At 44.7% G+C, this 22,867-nt stretch overlaps 1 protein-coding gene across 3 annotated transcripts in view; it reads right to left on the bottom strand.

The window, feature by feature from the left end:
• MPHOSPH9 (M-phase phosphoprotein 9) overlaps positions 1-22,867 on the bottom strand; it is a 493,866-nt gene that overhangs the window by 265,591 nt on the left and 205,408 nt on the right. For all 3 annotated transcript variants that reach the window (XM_085635805.1, XM_085635804.1, XM_085635806.1), the window contains exons 6-7: positions 14,825-14,936; positions 3,972-4,050 (exon numbers count right to left, since the gene is read on the bottom strand). In XM_085635805.1, coding sequence (XP_085491931.1) covers positions 3,972-4,050; positions 14,825-14,936 — 191 coding nt within the window. The remainder of the gene's footprint in view (positions 1-3,971; positions 4,051-14,824; positions 14,937-22,867) is intronic.

The following is a 22,867-nucleotide window of genomic DNA, read 5'->3' as shown; positions in this document are numbered from 1 at the left end:
TTCTTTCATTTCAATCGGACTCAGAACTGGGTGCCCACCTCACTCCATGTCATTATAGTCTCCATCCTTTAACTTTTCACTTATGAATCATTGATTACACAAGTATTAGTCTAATTAGTTCAAGGAAAGCAAAAGCAGCTACAAAACCCAGAATGTACTAGGTTGTCACACAAGTCCAGGAGTGTCCGTAATGACCTGAAAGTAGGTGGTCAGCCCACTCAAGATATATCTCATACATGTGTACAATGAAAGGCATGCAACCTATAACACGAATGCACATCTGTGTCCCCAGCATGCCTAGTAAAAGCAACTAAAATGTGCATTGCTGCATGACAGCGTATACCTGACCCTTAGGAATCTAACCAAAGATCACTATGCGCATAAAGCACGGTACAGACATGTCCATTTTCGCCCAGATGTTTCACTTCTACTGTAATAGTTAATACATTACTACTAAAACCACCACTGTCAGCTGTGTGCCATGCAAATATAAAATAACGTTTTCACAACGCCCGCAGCTGAAAAACCAACTGTTGGAAAAATGCAGGCTTGGGAAGGCAAACGTAGAGTTAAGAATGTTGTAAGGAGCCATGATTTTCATAAGACAATACCACAGTCTTCATTGACAATGCATTATGGGGGGAAATAACGTAGTTTCAGGGTTCAGTAGTTAACACAAGTTTTAGTAACGTACTATATCTGCAAACAATTATACCATCAACCCTGGGCACTTGCCCCAAAAAAGTGATAGCAGGTCTAATGATTTGATATTACACAAAATAAGTCCGAAGACATTGCATAGAAGCCAAAACGTTCTACACCATCAGATTTCGGTGCAGAAATGAACTCCCGTTTTCGGACAAAAGTGCAAGATAATACTAACAAGCATGCTACAGCGTATTGTCCGGTAAAAATATAAAGCAACACAAATACTGACCTCAAAACTGCTGTTGAACTATCAGATGCAAGCTCTCTTTACAAACTAGCTTCAAAAGTTCAGATCCAAATATAATGAGTACTTCTGCTAAACTGCCCCGTAAAGCTTGTGATTATGTACAACGCTCAAAGGTTAAACGGCATATTAGATTATCACTACTAAGCTATATATCACCGTCACCAATCTTCAATCTGTACACATCAAAATCTGATTTTTTTCCCCCCGAGCACATGCTTGCAATAGCGAGCATGAATCTTGCATACAATCTTCAGAGACAACTGACCAAGTCCAATTCTTACAAAATATACACAATAGCGTTCACTCAATAAAAGGCAGACACATGCGCTCCACGTGTCATCGCTATAGACCCCATAATTATTTCGCATGACAGCCAGTTAGTTATCCTTTTTAAAACTAGTTTGACCTATTGGCATTGTAAATGACAATGGCTTTTATTTATGTTTCAAAAACCAAAACATAAATAAAAGGCAATGTCATTTACAATACAAATAGCTCAAACCTGCGTTTGAGAGCATATTGGACTAATCCGCATGGAGGAATTGTTTCATTGCTCTCCCACGGCCCTGGTGGTTTCGGCCGGGGCAGGAGGGGAGGGGTGAAAACCTGACCCCGGTGCTGTATTCTGTGGCTGGCAAGTGCCCAGGGCTCACGGAAGGTCAACAGACTTTATCTGAACGCGAACGACAACACAAACCTTTAGTGAAGGCAAACACCGGCGCTGGCCCAACCCTGCTACAGGAACCAAGTGACCAGCTCACAGCATTCAGGGGGCGTTCACCGAAACCCAAGGAGAAAGTGGAACCGTGAGCCCCCAGCCCTCCCCGGTCTCCTTGTGAGATACAAAGCACATGGTGACTGCAGTGCCTTTGTAATCGTCAATAAGACAGAACAAACCTAACAATAACCCATTGTGGCATCTTTACAAAGAAACAGTCAACAACATAGATGGATGAAACACCACGTTAGGCAACTCCATGACATCAGCACATGGACAGGTACACGGAAAAAGGACCCACAAGAAATGGAAGGCTTAGGCAGCCGTGTGATAACCAGGCTCTGCCGACTAGGCCCTTCAAGAAGATTAAAACAAGGTGCTATCAGACCCTGCCCCGTCCTAAACGGGCCCGTTAAGTGCATGCACGACCCACGCCCACTACTCACCCTCGCCCCCCCCCAGCTGCATGCTGCTGTGAGTTCCAGTCATGCCGCTCCTTCCTGTCTGAATCTGCTCCTTCGGCTCTGGCTCCCGTCCTGATCCCAAACGAGTGGTGCGCGCGCCACACCGCTGCCATGTGGTTTCAATTATCGCGCCCGTGTCTGGGCACGATAATTGAAACCACATGGCCGGCGGTGCGCGTAACAGACACCAATAGGTCATGGGCATAGCAATGGGCCCGGCTTTGGCCAATTGCGTGCTGTCTTTAATAAAAAAGACACACGCAAAGGCCAATAGCATGACCCAAAAGGAAAAGCACACACACTAGCGCATGCGATTCCTAGCTCGATTTTGAAACCCCGTACAAGAGGTCTCTTGCTGCGCGAGCGGTGCTGCGCACTGCAACACTAGGTGCGAGACCTAAAAATGAATGAATGAGATGGATAATGTGTCAGAACTACTAGTTGTGTCTGGATTATCCCTTGGTCAACATGTTTCAGCTCACTGTAAAAATCAAGGAGCTTTCTTCAGGACCTCTCTAGTTAATAGTGGTGTAAACCAAACAGACCCTTGCCATGGCTGTGGCAAAGGAGCAAAACAAAGGCAAAACCAATATAGTCTCTTGATCCGAGCACCACAAAAGCCTGCTCTGAGCAAGAGCGTACATACAACAACGCATTAAGCAGTCCTTACCTGAAAGAAACAGCGATTAGTAATAAAGGTCAACATGCTGAAGGGCCTTTTACCTCTGTTCTGAAGTATTGTTTGGTCATGATGTTCTAAGTTCTAGTGTGTCATAAGATTCTTGCTGCTATGAGCAGCAACAAATTAAGTTGTACCCATAATGCCAGCCTGTATTGCAGATCCCTGGTCTGTTCCAAGGATAATCAAGATGTATAGTGTGGCAAATCTGACAACATTAACATAGCAATACTGTCTTCATCTACTGTACTGCGCTTTTACAAGGACAGTTGCTTAAGTAGGTAGAGAGACAAGATGATTTTGTAATTGCATAGCCACCATTTCTAGAAAGAAATATGGAAATTGGACTATGACGCATAGTTAAGTACTGCCAGGCTTCATATTTCTTATGAAAAGGAGCATATAAACCTGTTTAAAAGCTGTAGGCTCATTTAACCTTGCCTTAAATAAGTATTGACAAGTTTTAAATGATTAAAGACAAGAAAAAGATTTAGGGACTGATGCAGCATGATTTAAAAAAAATCCCAACACACGCCATGTGTATTGGGATTTGATCGCGGGATTTGATCTTCTCCGCCAGAGAACCAACAAGCAAAAATTACTTCCATGACGAATTTAATTTTAAGCAATAGTTACTTCATTTAACCTCAACATTTCTAGATTCAGTGAAGGTATCCCCAAGTTAGCTGATCATTGCATTATATTCACAAACATGGAGGATGATGAACTAAGAGTGGGTGTCACTCCTTGCTTTGTGTCAACAACCTGAATGAGATTATTACAAATTCATACATATTTATTATAAAATCATCAAATTAAACATAAATTCGCAGCCAGTGTGGGCAAAACGTCTAACAAATAATAAAATAGTGGTTTTAATGTATGGATCGGGCAACCAAAGTATTCTTTAACGAATATGGAATGTTAAGTTAAATGAGGTAATTATTACCAAATTCCTCACTGAAGTAACTTTTCTATCATACTTTACTGCAATAACACAAGTCTGAAAATGTAAACATCATTGACACACAAATTAGGTGTTTTGGAAAGGTATAGATGATGATTAGACAAGGTGAGCAATACTGGTGTTTATTCCCACATGACCAGAGACCCAAACATTTCTGCGTTAAAGTGTTTTATCCAGTTCAATTTTACCTGAACCGTCGGAGAATAAGGAGCTTGGACTATCACTTTGTCTCCGAACAAAGGACATCTGCGATGACGAAGAACAGATCTAAAATGTATCAGTAAATATCAGAGTTAATTTTCGGAGGCATGAGGTGCAGCGCAAAAGTAAGCAACACACAATCAATATTTTATAGCCTAGCAAAGTCAATATAAATCTTGGGAGGAAAGGGAGTACTTTTATTTTCATATTCACACAAACCTACCTTCAAATCACCCATTTCACTTAAGTATGTAAATTAAGGGATGGTTGTTGTCTCTGCTCATTCAATTAGCCTCTTTTAGTAAACCAATATGCCCCCTCAGCATTATTGCGTAAGGACTGAACTTATGCAATCATTCCATGGGTCAATATTCTGCACCCACTTTCTTAAACTGGCTTTTTACTGGTTGGCAAACTCAACCAGCTAGAAGATAAAAAAAAAGCATTTTTTCCTACCAAAACCAAACATACTTTCAGATTTCCGTTCAACCTCGTTAGGTTTTCTTCTACTCGGGAATCCAGAGAGTAGATGTTCAACTCTACAAGCAAGTTAATCAGCTCTACAGAAGTGGAAACCACCTTGTGAATAATGGTGACACATCTAAGTCTAAGCTTGGACATGCAGCTGTCTTGCATCAATTATGTGATATTGTAGGTATCCACAGCACAAGCCCCATACACCTTCCACATTATGACAAGTAAAACTTAATGACATAGAAACCTGCGGCTACACTTCAAAGGGACATGGTGATGACGATTTTGCAGTTATGGGTGCTCCTTTCCACATGATTTCTCCTATCACAGACTGTTACTCTGAACTCTGGTAAACGTTCTTTTATCTCGATGGCAAGAACAATATGCGACTTATGAATTAATTGTTCTGTTTTCTATTTCTCTTAAACTCATTCAGGAAGGGAAAAAGGTGCATTTGATACTATTGGCACATGTTCCTGAACAGGTAAATGGGACTACTGATCAAAGATCCCATACAGACAAGATTGTAGCAAGTGAAAGCTTCAGATCACCGACATCCAGAAGGCAAAGCCACAGGAAACGGATAGTGACACAACATACCTTTATATGGTGTCCCCATTTACAAAAACCCCCATCACTTTTGTACAGCTGTTTAGCCACCACGATCACCTGTTCAACCACTTTGTTCTGTTCTACAATCTCAGCAAGCAGGTTCATTTTTATTTCCATAAACATTTGAACATGTTTCTAAATAGCTTATTATTGCAACCATTAAGAAATGCAAAGAAACAGATCAAATTTCCTTTGACTGGTTCCATTATACTTGGGATGTCCAACTGTGGTCCACAAAGGCCGGACTGTAGGAAGCTGCTTCTGTATATGATATTGCCACGCTGCAAATAGTCCAGGCGATCCCTAAAAGTGTACAGGGCTCAATGTAAAACCCAAAGTGCTATTAGCGGTAGTGAGGGTTATCAGCCTTAGGCCTAACACAGAGGAGTGTAAGACATATATTGCACAACAGTGATCGATAATGGACACACAACTCAAGAAGGAGGTCAGGACCAATTTTAGAAAATTAAACTTTGTATTTTATTTTAAGACCAAGATCGTCGTAATAAGGTAAGTATGTTTATAATTGAAAAACTACTTTTCACTTTGAAAAATCAACACTTAGAAACTTTTCAACACAGTCCAATGTTATCATTTGGGGAAAACAATATTGAGGTTAAAAAGGTAAGTACTGCACTTAAAATCCCAGTCTTCGGAGACAAAACTGCACCACGAGCGGCACAGGAGCTGCCAGGTGCAGGGGTCAAAACCCGAGTTCGACCAATGCTTTCCAATGGAGACGGAGGTTCCTGGAGCCACACTGCTTCCAGGTAAGTAGATACGTTGCAGGGACAAAGCTTTGGCGGTTATTTTGAGCACAGGGGAGGCAGCAAAGCAGCACCAAACAAACACCACCAGCGACACAGGGGCGGCCGGGTGCAAGGCACAATTTCAAAATCAGGAGCCCAATGCTTTTCAATTGGGATTCTTCTTTCGGCAAAGAGGCTGCAGGTGTGGCACCAGAGGTTGCAAGGGGAAGACCGCAAACAGCAGAGGTAAAAAGAGATCTAGGGAGTCGTAGGGGCACCATTGGTTCAACTCACCAAGGCTCAGGGGCTTCCGGTGCAGGGGTGCCTTTCGCCGTCCGAGTCTTTTTACCGGTGCTGGTCAAGGTCAGGGGGAGCCTCTGGATTCACACTGCAGGTGCCGTCGTAGAGGCCAGGAGCAGTCAGCCAGCGCTGGACACAGGGACAGGATCGATGAGGAGACTTCACTGCACAGGTGAACCACTCAGGCTGTGGGCATCTGGAGCAGAGTGGACAGGAGACGCGGATCCACCTGGATGCAAAATCTTGGAGTAGGTTTCTTCTGGACAGGCCCGCTGTCCACGGGAGATTGGCATCTTTTTCGAAGGCAGCAGTCCTCCCATGGTTTTCAGAGGTCGCTGGCTGCAAGACAGGTCACAGGTTCACAGAAACTGTAGACAGGCTGGTAAGGCTGGGACCAAGGCAGTCGTAGTCTTCACTCTTCTCTGCAGGGTTGTCTTCATTCTTCTTAGGTTATCGCAAATCTAGTTTCCAGGTCTGGGGGGAGCCACCTAAATACTAGATTTAGTGGCGTTTTAGGGGATTAGTAGGTAGGGCCAATGGGCACCTTACTTGGTGTGACTACACCCTATTATGTCACCCTCCTGTAGGAGGGGACATAGACATAGCCCTTATTGGAGGGACTGAAAGCTGTGCTTCACCTCGCCTCTCACACCTCATGAGTGGGGTTTGCAGAAGTGCACACACCTCCGATTCTTTTGAGTTTCTCGACGCCTTTCCCGCCCACAGTGACCAGGGGCTGCCATCTGGTGATAGCTGCAGAGGCTAGGGGTTGCATTACAAAGGCAGCAGGCCTTTGAAGAGTCCCTCTTCGAGCACTGTTCCATCCTGAGGGAGTAGGAGTTACACCTCTGCCCAGGATGTGCATTGCTTCTGGTCCAAGAGAGCAGGGGCTCGCTAACTAGGCGTCCAGAAACATGTATGATGGGTGGTGGGTGGTGGCTAGTTGCCTACAGCCAGTCAGAGACCACAGTAGGTTTTCAAGGGTCACATCTACATGGTACAATAAATCCTACACCGGCATCAGTGGGGATTTTTGAACGGAGTAGTTTGGTACCAAACACTCCTGTGTTCAGTGAAGCCATCATGGTCCTGTGGAACTCGAGTTGTCGAGTTTCCAGCCCATGTACCCTCTATGCCTTCACTGGCACGTACAATACTAAGGAATGGATCCCAATATTGTTGGGGCATATCCGCTCCTGCAGATATGCCCTCACCTGGGGTATAGGCCTGCTAGAGGGGTGACTTACCTATGCCTTCAGGCAGTGCTAGTTGGCATGGCACACAGGCAGGGTGCCATGTTGACTTTGTTGTTTTCTCCCTCACAGGGGTATGCAAGCTGCAAGGGCAGTGGCATGGTCCCAGTGAGGAGGGGGGGGGTCCCACTTCAGCTCCCAGACCCTAGGTACTTAGAGTATCATTTACTAGGGACTTACAGAGGGCAGAAGTGCCAATTAGGGATTTGTTTTTAGGGAAGGGGCACTTGCATAGGGGATCTGGTTGGCAGGGACCCTGTGCACTACATTTGAAACCATATCAAAACAAGGCAAAACGTAGAGGGCTAACCATGCAAAAGAAAGCAAAACCAAAGGGGATGATGGACGGAGTGTTGAACATTGCAAGCACTCACCCCCAGTCAACTGATCTGGGTTTAATCCATCATCATTCTTTAGCTCACTCCACCACTCATGCAAAAGAGGCACTTTCTCACACGGACCTATAACAAATTTTCAGAGTAAACACAGATTATGTAGCACCAGCCCTCATAGACAACATTGGACGTCTGGCCCACACAAAATGGCCTCACAAATATAACACTTTCAGAAAAAGACAAAAAAATCATTGGTAGAAATGCATCAAAAATGTCACCGGTTTCTGAATATTTTGCCTAGTTTCACTCACTCAATCATGTCTAATAGCTTATTAAGACCTATTGTGGACCACACTAAAACCTTACAATGCACTTTGTGCCACCCATTGCTTACTATTGGGTGGCTTTCTTGTCACTCATTTAATTGCTTCTTACTCTATGGCTTTCCTTCCTCTTCTTGTGTTGACCCTCCCCGGTCACACACAGCACAGCGTCTTTAGCAGCCTTTTGATTGGATGACTTGAATACTTCCATTGCTCACAAAGAGGAAATGATTTTTAGGTCTCGCCTGAGCCAGCGCATGCGCTGCTCTGGCGAGACATTTAGTAAGGGCTTCAGAAAATGCTACCACTGTGGCCTAGAGCTTGCGGTTACGCGCGCGCGCTTACGAGCAGAGGCGCCATCTGGCTTTCCTCGTCATGCTCATTAAGCGCATCACTCGCAGCGCGCGATCACTTTCGCGTTGTCTGGACGTCCTCTTGATGCTGTGTGTGCAGCTGCTTTCACTTTTGGTGTCTTGCGCGGGCGCCTCGTGCGCATTGCCGTTTGCTGGCATGCACGAGCAGAGTGCAGCAGGCACCCCCACCCATGAGCGATCCCGCTGCCTCCGCTGTTTCAACAAACCCTCCGTGCACTGAGTGCAGCAGGCACCCCCTCCCATTAGCGATCCCACTGCCCCGCTGTTTCAACAAACCCTCCGTGCACTGAGTGCAGCAGGCACCCCCTCCCTTTAGCGATCCCGCTGCCTCCGCTGTTTCAACAAACCCTCCGTGCACTGAGTGCAGCAGGCACCCCCTCCCATGAGCGAACCCGCTGCCTCCGCTGTTTGTTTACCTTCCAGTGCGCGGCCAATGCTTGTTGAAAAGTGTAGCCGATGGTGCCCGTCTTTCATAGCCTTATTTACAAAGGCCTACACTTTGCATGGGTAAACAGGCGGCAGTTGTAGCGGCAAAGGCTGAGCCGTGTTGTGCGCCCTGCACGGCACTATCTCGCCGGGGCTTCAAAGAAAGACACAACAAAACTTTGCTAACATAAGCAATGATCTAACTGTGCACTTCCCTGTCGCCATGGAGACCAGGCCTTGCATTCGGCAGTTTGAATGGATAGTTGGATTTGTGTAAAGTAACAGAATATCTCAAGGCTATATATTACTGTGGAAATTTCATTTTGATAAATCTTTTTGATCTCTGTAACAGCCCCAGTAAAATATGAATAGGAATTGAACAAAGGTCACATCGGCGCACTGTGAATAGAGTCGGCCCGCTGTAAAGTGGTAAATATCCTGGCTTTGAAACGGGCACGCCATTATGTTTTTCCATTTACTGTGCTGCGCTCACGGAAACATGGCTTTATTGCGTGCAGCCGGGATCCCTTTCAAGTCAAAGAAACTCAGAAAGTAACTTTGTAGACGCCAGCACAGATTGTAAAAATAACGTCAAGGCAGCGTAGGCAGAAATATAGATTTATATTTCATTGTTTTTCATTCTTTGGTCAGCTATGCGGGTCTTTTACTTCACGGTCGTTTTGATATCTGTTGCAAGGGGTCCTACTGCACCATGTAGTTTTTGTTGTTTAATCCTAAAATAGAAGTTTAAATATATGGTACTTCAAACTTTGGGCTTGCTGCCTCTGGTGCAACCCGCTATTTTGTAAGCACTGCTCTTTTCTCTCTGGTTTGTCAGAAAACGTGAATTTCCATTTTCCAGTGCTCCAAGCAGGCCCCTTTAACCAGGCGAGAAGCATCCCCATGCCTGAGAGGAAATATGTTCTGACTAAATAAGCATTTCTCCCGTGCCGAGTTGTCTCTAGTCAGTGTTGAGGCGAGGTGGCGTGTGTTCCATGCGCAAGATGTCAGATCTGCCTCAGAAAACGCAACAGATCAAATACTGTCTAAAAGGTTTGCCGAACACAGATGGGTGTGGAAAACAACGAAGACCAGGAATCGTTGTCTCGTTCCGGTTCATAATACACAGAGCTGTAATGCAAGTATTTTAACTTGTGAAATGAAGGCGACATGGGGATCTCTGCAGCAAAAGCAGTAACCCACTGAGATGTCTGGGTTAAATACAAATCTGTGTCCTGCATGTCTGACCTTCTGCTTCTGGCAGGCACTTAACCCTCTGCTTCATGATGAGTCAAGCCTGTAACCAGACAACACCAAATTTTTCCATCAAGTGTATTAACAACCCAAGTTATCTTACTGTTATTACACCCTGGAAATTGCTGGGAACAAAGATCCCTGCAGCAGGCGCCCTAACCCAGAAGATATTTTAAAAAGCATTCTGTTTGTGAGCAATCAAGGAAGAAAGAACAGATTCCCTATAACATCTGTCTTTGCTGCAAATTCCTTTGGGGCACAGGTTTTAAAAAAATGTGTCATTTGAGTGTCAGACACCACTCCTCATGGCTCTGTCCATTGTGACTCCGCCCCCTTTCTGTTGCCACCCCTTCACCTTCAATTTGTGGCATCTGAAAGTATTTTTATTTTCCATTTATTTTCCAGCCAAAGTTGCCTGACCTCACCAATTGCCCATTCTATCAGCTGAATCGCTATATCCGTTCAGTATGGACCACAATGCTCATATTTAAGCATCCCTTCAAGACATTTTCCAAGTCATATTTTTGGAGTCTGCCCTCCTTAGTTTATGCATCCGGTCTCTAAATCTTAATGCACCGAAAGATGTGACTTTCTATAAACGAATGACCCTGGGCAATAGACCTGGGCAAGGGTGGATGACATACAGTCCGGAAACTTTTGATACTAAAATCTGACTTCTGTTCTGGGAACTGAAGAAAACAAGCATTGGCATAGCCAATAGGCCTCGCTTTTGGGACCTTATAAGTGTTCAGTTATCCAGCACAATATCCTTGGTGCACAAAAAATCAAGTGTTGCATGGCTAAACACTTTGAAGGTCCCAAAGGCAAGACCTATTGGCTATGCTTGTTTTTCTTCTAATCAGCACTCAATGAGAGAGTGTGTGTTTTCTTGCTCTGTCCTTCAAGTGCTGCTCAGCCCTCAAATACCTATTCCCCAGACTCTCAATGTTTACATTTGCTTTTAATAATTCTGAGCTCCGGTGAATTACACTTTTCTGAAGGTGGATCTCTAGTTGACGTGATCATTTTCCGGGTGGCACAGTGGTCCAACACATTTATGATTTCTAAATTTAAATTCTCTACATGTTCGGAGGGTGCCCTCACTGCAGTATGTTCTATTGGCGAGAAATAAGAAGCAAACAGATCTGGAGTTTTGAGGTTCCTTGAGCTTTTTGCACATATTGAGGGTATGGAAGAGCTAGTTTTCCCTGGGGGGAGCGTAAAAGAGAAGTTATTTAAAAAAGATCTGTCCATATTAAAGGATCGATCCCCAAAATGTTAATGGATTCTATATTAGAAAATTGAAAATGATATGCAGATCTTGCAACTTAAACAGTGAGTCAGAGTACCCACCAATATCGCGGAATGCTCAGAATGATGAAAAGAAAATGTAAACCCTTGGAACACAGATGGAGGCAATCCAAAAATAAATATCATAAAGCCCTCAAACAAATAAAGAAAGCCTACTTTATAAAGAGAATTGAGGAAAATAGTAGCCCATCCAAGGAACTGTTTAGAATAGTAAATGAACTTTCCAACCCAGTAGGCCTTTCTCAATTACTGACTCCTTCTGAAGCTAATTGTGAAAAAGTCACTGACTTATTCAACGATAAAGTCTTACAAATGTACTCACCATTTAAAACACAACCAGTACTGGAGGAGATAAACTGGGAATCTCTGGAACCTCATCCGGATGCAACCTCTTATTTAGGAATGTTTGAATCCATCACGGAAGAGCAAGTTGAGAAATTAATGAAAGTGGTAAAATCAGGATCCTCGCTAGATCCGTGTCCCCATTTTATCTATTCGCGGTTAGCAATGTTACTGTGTCCCCACTTAACTTGATTTTTAATGAAGCAACATTTCCGTATTTGTGGAAACAAGCAGTGGTATCCCCACTGCCAAAAAAAACATGCTTAGTTGTCTCCATCCTTTCGAATTATTGACCAATTTCTCAGCTCCCATACATTTCCAAAGTTTTGGAGAAATTAACAAACAACTGACTGCTTATATAGAGACCAATGATCTCCTAGATCCCTTGCAGACAGGCTTCTGAGCAAAGAACAGCACAAAGGCTGCAGTGTTTGATAAGATCAGATTACTAGTGAAGCTGGGCAAAGCTGCCACCCTGATCATTTAAGACCGGTCTGCAGCATGATACTGTATCACAAACTCTTCTGATGGGGAAAAACTACACGAACAAGGACTTCACTTCAAAACTCTACAGTGGTTTAGCTATTTTTTAAGAAATAGAACTCAAAGTACAACTGAGTTCTTTTACATGTGCCCCAAAATAAGCAATTGTGGAGTCCCACAGGGATCATCGTGGAGCCCAACCCTTTTCAGTGTATAAGTTTCTTCATTAGCCAACTTCTGGGAAAAAGGGGTAGTTAACATCTGCTCTTATGCGGATGACACACAGTTCATTACAGAAATAGGGGAAAGACATGAGGACACCAGAGATAATTTTGTTGACTGTATCAGAAACTGCAAATTGGATGACAGAGCATTGTCTCAAACTAAACGTAGGAAAGTCAGAAATACTACTCTTTGGGGGAGCACATTTAATCTGGGATTCATCTTGATGGCCTATGCTGTTAGGAACTGTGCCAGAGCCCAAGGGTTGCAAAAAATCAAGGAGTCTAGGTAGATAGTGTATTATCCATGCAAAATCATGTAAAGGCAATGTGTGGCAAATGTTTTGTCCTACTAAAATTGTGGAGGAGACTTTATGTGGATCCCGGACAATTGGAGGAAAACTATAGTTCAGGCTTTGATAACAAGTAGACTGGACTACAGGAATGCTTTGTATATTGGCATGGTAGATTACTGGTTTTCACGACTGCAGGTCACTCAAAATGCAGCAGCCAGGCTGGTCTGTAACAAGAAAAAGTTTTCCTCGGCATCAGAATGTTTAGGAATGTTACAATGGTTGCTAATGCACCAAACAGGAAAGTTTAAGTTACTGTACCATGCGCATAGAGCATTACGTAAGACTGGCCTAAAATTCTGCTAGACAAAGTTGAATTCTATTCTCCTCTGCAAGAACTAAGATCACGTAATCTTGCATTAGCCAAAATCAGGTGAATAAAGATAAAATTAGAGCAGGAGGTCGCACTTTTTCATGCCAGGCCGCCGTACAATGGTATAAATTACCATTAGATCTACGCCTCACTAAAGACTGTTTGGGATTTAGGAAGAAGCTAAAAACATGGCTGTTTAGAATATAATGCTCTTGGAGTCCTCACTAACGAATGCTTTTAGAAACTTAAGGGAGTTATAACTAGCGTTGTGACATCCTATTGGGATGAATGTTGTGCTCTATGAATGCCATAAATAACTAAGAAATAATATGCTTCCCACCCCTCACGCTTTGTCTGTAAAACCACAGCAACAGGCATACTTTTCCCATGGTATTACTAAAAAAGCCAATAAGGAAAGTTTGTGTTTTATCTCCTACATCCCATTTATTGCTTGAAAACACAGGCCCTATCATCATCATAATAAACTTTATTCGGTTATTATGGCCATAAAAGTGCAAATGCTTATAGTACATTAGTCCAGTAATAAATACAGAGCAGATGTACAATACATCAGTAATATAAAAAAAGTTTGAGCCATCACTATTAAAATATTAAAACAAGCATTGGCATAGCCAATAGGTCTCGCCTTTGGGACCTTATAAGTGTTTAGCCATGCAACAGTTGCATAACTAAATACTTATAAGGTCCCAAAAGCGAGACCTATTGGCTATGCCAAACGGCCGTGAAAGTGATCGCGATCAAACATCAAAGCGGCCGTGTGGCCGCGAAAGTGAAAGTAATCGTGGCAAACGCGGCGAGCGCGCCCGCGCACATGCACTGTAGCTCTAGGCTGGCCTGGTAGCACTTTTTGGAGCCCTCTCAATAAGTCTCGCCAGACCAGCGCAAGCGCTGGGTCAGGCGAGACCTAACAACATTAAAAAGATAAAAACTATCATTTCAAATGCATATATCCCAAATACAGTACAGAGAAAAACCCATCAAGCAGAAAAGATTGGTCAATATACATGGATAGAGACATAAAATTGATGTTGATACCCTGGGCTGTACAAAATTAACACAGAGTAAGATTGTGCAATCTATCGCGTCTTGGCCCTATCACACAAAGGCTTTTATGGTGCTAGAAGAGTAGTTGACAGCACTCAATCAGTTTGCGGTTTGAAGCAGAAGTTGTTCTGGGGGCCCATAAATCTGCTCTCTGGGCTACTGCTCAGGTCAAACTGGCTGAAACATTTGTTTCAGTTCCGAGGAAATGTAATTAGGCCTTGGCAAGAGTTTCCTTTAAATTATGAAACTTCCTTAATCGTTTTAAATTCTGTTCAGAGTTTCCTGAGTGGGAAGAATTTGAAAAATAAATCATTCCGTTTATAAGGACTAAAAATATTGAATTCAATAAACTGTCTGAGATACCTTATGATATGTGTTTGCATTTCCTCCAATACTGTTTTTTTCTTCTTTTTGGGGGGTTTAAAGCATTGCTTTACAAGCAAGCTTTAGTAAAGTCTATAGCTTGGCACCCATAATATAAAAGCGCAACCTGTTGGCTTGTTAATGCTGGTCTTTAAAGGTTACTAAGGTTACATTTCAGAGTACACTGAAAACGCACACCCATTTTTAGATCTGAACTCGTGTCTATGAGATGGAAATAAAAAGTAATGGAATAAAACAGACTAATACAGCCAGCACTCCCAAGGTTCACCTTCTCAGCTTGGCCATTTCTTTGCACAGTGTTGTTGCAACTCTCCTTTTCCTCACTGGGCTTCTTCGGTTGACTTTGTTTCACTTTATGTGCCCAGGAAGTTAGAGGTTTACTGCAAGAAACATATATAGACTTTAGTTGCAGCACTTATAAGTCACAAAAAAACAATTATTACATTTCAAGTAGGTCTATTTCCGGCTACAAGGACATGCTACATGTTCTGTGACTACCTTAACACCCACATTAAATAAATAAATACAACTGAATATCTGGTTAACTGCTTTTTATGTAAAATGTACTGCTATAAATGTATTCTAAATGGTCAATTTTATAGGCATCAGATGGCATACATTACAATGTTGTAAACTTGTTTTATGTAAAATGTAAATTCACTGTCAATTTTCTACGCAATTCCAAAATACAACACTATTGGATTTTTGTATCAAAGCGAACATTTCTTTTTCTAAGAATAAAAGGCAGGTTGGACTTAAATGCAGTATTTTTTAAAATCCCCACAAAGAAACTGTTGGGCAACAGACATACAGCAGGTCATACTGTAAACATTTAGGGCCTCATGTAGGTAAGAAAACAAGTTACTTACCTGTAACTGTAGTTCTCCAGTATTGGACCTTTCATAGATTCACATGCCTGAATCATTCCCCGTCGTCGAGACGGGAGTCTCCGGTACATAAAAAAGCTTTGCTTAGTATCATAGCAAACAGAAAAAAGGCCTAGGCCCATTTTCCTTTGCAACCCATAACCTTCGTTATGTAAAAAAGGACTAAACCAGTCCCTGAGCCAATCAGAGCCTCTCACCCTCTAGAACACTCCTGAGAGAACCTTCTGCCCTCAGATTTTCGTGCACTTGTGCAATAACACTCTTTGTGCTAAATCCGAGGTGAGCCTCTCAGGGGAGGAGGGTGGGTTGCATGTGAATCTATGAAAGGTCCAATACTGGAGAACTACAGTTACAGGTAAGTAACTTGTTTTCTTACTCCAGTATTGGAGCCTTTCATAGATTCACATGCCTGAATCAGAATAGCGAGCAGTAAATAAATGCACATTTTTTGTTACCTAGAAAGTGAATCCAGGAAACATATACAGTGTGATAAAAATGGTATCTGTAAACCAAATTCCACCTCTCAAAATTTCTTTGCAAATGGTAATACAATAAACAACCATAAAATGTGCCAACGTACATAACAAAGGAAGGAGGGATGGTAAAGAAGGCTCACCGTTACTGGATAAGGTTCCTCAGCACCGCTTCTCCCACTGCCACATCTCTCTCTGTGGCTGCATCCAAGCAGTAATGCCTGGTGAAGGTGTGTGTACTCGTCCAGGTCGCCGCCCTGCAGATATCCTGGATCGGTACTCCTGCAAATAGAGCAGTAGAGGTGGAGACTGCTCTTGTAGAATGAGCACGGACTCGTGCATTCAAAGGTCGGCCAGCTGCCTGATGACAATACCCTATGGCACTTGATATCCATCTGGCAATTCCTCTCTTTGACAAAGGGAAACCCTTTCTGGGTGCGCTGTAGGCCACAAAAAGCTGTGAAGACTTGCGGAAAGGCTTAGTTTTCAGCAAATAGAATTTCAAACAACGCTGGACATCCAGCGAGTGGAGAGCTCTTTCCGCCGCTGTTGATGGTTGTGGAAAAAATCTTTTGAGAATTAAAGGTTCGTTCAAATGAAAGTCAGTTGGAACCTTAGGGATGAATCTTGGATTAGTCCTGAGTATTATCCTGTCCTCCTTGAACTGCAAGAACGGCTCTTGGATCGTGAGAGCCTGAATTTCTCCCACTCTCCTGGCTGAAGTGAGTGCAATGAGAAGCGCAACTTTCCAGGAAAGAAATTTCAGTTCCGCCCTGTGAATTGGTTCAAAGGGCTGTTTCATCAACTGGGAAAGAACGACATTCAATTGCCAGAGAGGTGGTGGTGGTTTTATTGGAGGAAAAACTCGGAACAGACCTTTCATAAACTGCTTGATGACTCTAGCAGACCACAGAGATGGACCAGAGGCCGTTCTTCTAAAGCGTGAAATTGCAGCTAGATGTACTTTTATAGACGCATGCGCCAAACCAGACTTAGCCAAAAGCAAGAGGTATGGAATAATCTCGTGAGCTTCTGAAAGCAGCGGATGAATGTTAGAACTTTTGCACCATAAACAGAACCTTTTCCATTTCATCCGATATGTCTTGTTTGTACTATCCGCTCTAGCTCTAGATAGAATCTCTCTGCACTCCGTAGGGATATTCAGATGTTGAAATTCACGGTATTCAGGAGCCAGGCTGCTAACTGCAGAGATTTCGGATCCGGATGCAGCACTTCCCCCTGGAACATTGTCAGCAGAGACGGTATCGGCTGCAGGCAAATCGGGCGCTCCTCTGACAGTAGAAGAAGCTCTGCAAACCAATGCTGTCTGGGCCACCACGGAGCTATCAGGATTAACCTGCATGGTTCTTTCTTGATCTTCATAAGAACCCGCGGCAGGAGGGGAATTGGAGGAAAGGCGTAGGCAAAGATGCCTGACCATGCCATCAAAAACGCATTCCCCCAAGATCCCCGTTGGGGAAGCCAGCTTGCGAAGAACCGGCATTTTCTGTTCTCCCTTGTCGCAAAAAGATCTACTATTGGAGTTCCCCATTTCTGGAAGATGTTGTCCAAAATCCCGTTGTCGATTTCCCAATCGTGACAGACAGACTTTAGTCTGCTTAGAGTATCCGCTTTGGTGTTCTGGTCCCCTGGAAGATGTTCCGCTGTAATGGATACTTCGTGTCGTAGAGCCCATTCCCATATCCACTGGGCTTCCCGAGACAGGGAGAGAGATCTTGTGCCTCCCTGTTTGTTCAAATAGTGCATTGCTGTTGTGTTGTCTGTTCTTACCAACACGGCTGCACCTTGAATCCTTGGCAGGAACGCTAACAATGCTAAGCGGACGGCTCTGAGCTCCAAAAGGTTGATATGCAATTGTTGTTCGTCCGCTTTCCAACGACCGCTGACCTGCAGATCCTGAAGGAATGCTCCCCATCCTTCCAAGGATGCATCTGTTGTAATGACCAATGGAGCTGGCTGAGTCAGGAAAGAAAGACCCTGTGAGATGTTTCGTTTTCGGGTCCACCATGTCGCCGCGTGGACCATGATCGGCGTCACTTTGATTATATCCTCGAAGGATCCTGTCGCTTGATGCCACTGAAGATCCAATTGCTCTTGTAACGGACGCATCCGTAGTCTGCAGCAAGGTACGAGGGGAATGCAAGATGACATCGTTCCCAGCAAAGACTTGTACCTGCGTACTGAAAGAGACTTTCTTTTTATAAACGCCTGGGATAGAGATATTATTCCGCGCTGTCTCTCCTCGGAGGGGAACGCTCTGTTTACCTCCGTATCCAGAATCGCTCCCAAGAAAGTTATATTTCTTGAAGGTTGTAGAGTCGACTTCTCCTCGTTTAGAGTGAGGCCTAAACTGGCAAATAGTTCTATGCAAGCCTCTGTTGACAACTGGGCTGACGCTTTCGATGGAGCCTTGACTAGCCAGTCGTCGAGGTAAGGAAACACTTGGTGTTTCTGTCTCCTTAGTACCGCTGCCACTGGAGCCAGACATTTTGTAAAAATCCTCGGGGCCGATTTCAGACCAAAAGGAAGCACCCTGAATTGGTAATGATCTTCGGCCACCACGAACCGAAGGTACTGCCTGTGTGAAGGATGGATTGGAATATGGAAATCCAGTTTGGTCATATAATCCTCTGGGTTTAACAGCAGCAGAATATCCTGGAGGGAAATCATTCTGAAGGTCTGATCCTTGAGGTAAGTATTTAGGGATCTGAGATCCAAAATGGGGCGCCATTGAAGAATGTTTTTCTTGATCAGAAAAAACCGGGAATAAAATCCCCTTCCTTTCTGGGAATTCGGTACCGGTTCTATTGCTCCCTTTCGGAGCATTGTCCGAATTTCTTGACGCATCTGATGCAAATACTTGACCTCTTGAAATCTTGGAGGTGAACAAGGGGGGCTTTCCAGAAATTCTAGAGTATGACCGAATTGAATTATCTGGAGGACCCATTGGTCCGTCGTTATCTGCTGCCAATTTTGATGATGATAGGAAATTCTTCCACCCAGGGGAATATGTGACATATGAGGAGTAAGTGTCACCAGAATGTCATTGTCTTCGGGTGGTGTCTTTCCCTTGACGACCTCCTCGACCTCTAGGAGTAGATTTTGTGAAACCTCCTCTTTGTGAATATTGTTGTTGACGATATGGTTGAGATGATGTGGAGTAGGAAGAATAACGGCCTTGTTGATAACCCCCTCTATAAGAGGGCTGGCCCCTACCACGTGAGCCACGAAAAGGAACTTTCCTATACTGCAATGTTCCCAGAGATTTCGCTGTTTCCGTATCCTTTTTTATACTCTGTAAGGCCTCATCCACATGTTTTCCGAACAGATCTTCCCCATTGAACGGAAGATCCAAGATCTTATTCTGGACTTCAGGCCTAAAAGATGTTGCTCTCAACCATCCTTGTCTGCGCAAAACCGCCGCTCCTCCCAGAGATCTGAAGGCCGTGGTCGCAATGTCCATTGCACAATCTATGACTTCAGCCGAAGTCCTTTCACCCTCCTGGAAGATTTTTCTAGCCTCTTGTCTGTCCGCTTCAGGTATGCTATCAATGTATGGTGATAGGTCGCACCACATCTGCCTATCATACCTGCCCAGGATGGCTAGTGCATTTGCTGCCTTAACCAGAAGAGCAGACATGGACGAAAACCTTTTTCCTGCATCATCCAAGCGCCTACCCTCTCTATCCGGTGGCGTGGAAATTGGAGCAGAGGGATTCCTCGACTTTTGCTGCGCCGCTTGAGTTATAACCGAGTCCGGTTTGGGGTGACCTAATAAACAAGCCGGAGCATCGGAAGGCGCTTTGTATTTTTTGTCCAGCCTAGCCAGCACTGGAGTAACCGTTGCCGGCGTCTCCATCACTTTGAGACCTTCCTCCCATAGATGACTCACAATTGGAAGAGATCTAACAGTCTTGCGAAACGGTTCTTTAAAATCATATAAAAAGCATTCTGCTTTATCTGATGACATACTGAGCGCAAATCTCTGCGCGGCTCTTTCCATCAGATTATGGAACCCTCCAATGTCCTCCGGAGGGGAATCCACAGGTCTTGGTGACGGAGATGAAGGGGACGGAATCAAATACTCATCCCATTCCTTACTAGGATCTGTTATCTCCCCTTCATCCTGCTCTTCATCCTCAGAAGTGTCCAGAGCCGGCTGTGGCAAAGGTGTTAGTGGCCGCGGAACCGGTATCTCCTGTCTTCGCAGTGGTGTGCATGGCACAGAGTGCGCCGGAGCCACTGGCATCCTTTGGGTAGACTGAGGCAAAGTATGCCTCTTCTTGTAATCATCCAACATGAACTGCAAATCCGTCAGAAGAGAAGCTGGAACACTCACCATCTCTTCCTGTTCATGTTGTCGGGGGGGGTCCTGATAACCCCCATACTCATCCTCCCAGTCATCCTCCTGACATTTAACGTGCAACTGAGAGGGGCTACTTGCATAGCCAAACGGGCCCTCATTATCCTCTTCCTGCGAATCTTCTTCTTCCAATAAATGGGATGGAACCAGAGGCGTTACCTTACTAGGAGACGTAATATCCGGGGTAATCCTTCTTTTCCTGTCAAAACCCCGCTTTTCCGGGGTTTTTTCCCTCGTCGACGAGCCCGTCGACGAGATTGCCATTTTAACCGCCGTCGACATCGTCGTCGACGCTGTAGACATAGTCGTCGTTGCCGCCGTCGACGATGTAGTTGTCACCGTCGTCGACGGTGCCGTCGACGATGTAGTTGTTGTCGTCGTCGTCATTGCCGTCGCCGTCGGCGCTCTCGTCGTCGACACTGCCGTCGACGATGCCATCGTCGACGAGAGTACAGGCTTAATAATGACTTTTACTTCACTCTTCGTCGTCGACGACGCTACCTTCTTCGTCGACGATCCCGTCGACGATGTAGATTTTCCTAATTTCTCCTCAGGTGAAGTAGACGCTGGCTTTTTAAGCGCATGTTTAATTTTAAGGGGTGATTTTGAAGGCTCAGAACTTGTTTTCTTTGGCTGTTCCACCCCTGAAGCATGACCCTTGCTCTCCTTTTCTTTAGTTTTAGGAGATTTTGAGGGACTGCGCTCTGAAGACCCAGCAGTGGTCTTTTTAAGAGCCTTCTCAGGTTTCTCCCCTGAGGTATGAGCCTGAGGAGATCTGCCTCTCTTCTGAGATCTCCTTGAAACATTTGACGCCTCCTCACTGTCACTAGACACGACGTCCTTCCTGGTTTTAAGTTTTTGGAGCCAAATTAGCAGTCTGCCTTCACGATCCCTTAAAGTCTTATTAGAAAAGGTGCGACATACCTTACACTCCTTCGCCTGGTGGTGTGGGTAAAGGCAGTATATACAGTCCTTATGAGGATCATCAGTATATAATCTCTTCTTTGAGCAGGTGGCACAGGCCCTAAACAAGCCTTTCTTTCCTTTATCAGCCATTCTCCTAGATGATGTAGAAATTTCAGTAGAAAAAATCACCTCAATCTAAAACCAACTGTAGAATTTGAGCAGAGCTCAAAGGAGACTCCCTAGCACAACGTGCGGTAGAAAATCTGAGGGCAGAAGGTTCTCTCAGGAGTGTTCTAGAGGGTGAGAGGCTCTGATTGGCTCAGGGACTGGTTTAGTCCTTTTTTACATAACGAAGGTTATGGGTTGCAAAGGAAAATGGGCCTAGGCCTTTTTTCTGTTTGCTATGATACTAAGCAAAGCTTTTTTATGTACCGGAGACTCCCGTCTCGACGACGGGGAATGATTCAGGCATGTGAATCTATGAAAGGCTCCAATACTGGAGTAAATATAATTTACCGATTCTTAAATACCGAATCGGAATTTACCGAATCGGTAAATACCGAGGTGGTATTTACCGAATCGGTAAATACCGAATCGGTATTTACCGAATCGGAAAAACAAAAACACATGACTGGATGAAACAGCCAATCCTGTGCAACCACACCCCACCCAACCAGGAAGTGGCCACACCCAGGCAGGTGCACACAATCAACAGACCCTGGAGAGGCTGGGAGTGCAGAGGAGAGGCAGGGAGCCAGTGCCCGATTGTGCAGCTCAAAACCACTATGTCCAGCCAGAGGACACAGAGAGATGGCGGGGAAAGGAGGAGGAAGCAGAAATTCAGCCCCAGGGAACTCCAGGTGCTAGTGGAGGAGGTGGTGAAGCAGCACCAGAAGCTGTTTGGGAGGCAGTCCCTGCAAGTGCCAGAGTCAGAGAAGCGCAATATATGGCTGGGAATCCAGGCGCAGGTCAATGCGGTTGGAGTGACCCCCAGGGACATTGAGGTCCTGAAAAAGCGCTGGTACGACCTGAGGATCGTCACAAAGAGGAAGATGGGGGAAATACAGAAGGAGGCCAGCCGGACAGGAGGTGGAATTAACAGGGCACCTGCCCTCACCGAACTGGAGGAGCTGGTGGAGGCCACAATAGAGCACGAGAGCGTCGTGGGCCTTGGGGATGCCGACAGCTCTGCCAGAGCCGCCACCCAACAAGGTAAGACGAATGCACAGCAATGTAGCCCCCCCTACCCCTATCCCACATCCCCCATAGTGAAATGATTATCCCACTCCAGTCCATGTGTTAGTGCAGACAGGCAATGCATTATGGGAGATGTAGTCAGGGAAACCCCAACCATGAACTGAATAGCACAGAACAACAATGCATGGTACACACATTAGCCAAAAGGATGCAGGGGACAATGTGAGAGTGTTACATACATTTATTGTGATGCTAGCAATGCAGGGCTTCAGGTACACTGAGCTGATGTTGCATTTCTGTCCACAGATGTAACATCGCGCAGGACTGCACATGCTACAGGAGAGAGGGCACACCGGCAAGACAGGTCAGCTCTGGCCAGCACAAGTTCCGCCCAGGGAGCATTGCCACAGCCAGGATCACCAACACCACAGCCCGCATCACCACTACCACAGCCAGCATCACCT

Source organism: Triturus cristatus, chromosome 11, assembly GCF_964204655.1.
Source record: "Triturus cristatus chromosome 11, aTriCri1.1, whole genome shotgun sequence".
Lineage (NCBI taxonomy): Eukaryota > Metazoa > Chordata > Amphibia > Caudata > Salamandridae > Triturus > Triturus cristatus.
The sequence above is the reverse complement of the archived record's forward strand: the minus strand, read 5'-3'. Positions and strand labels throughout refer to the sequence as shown.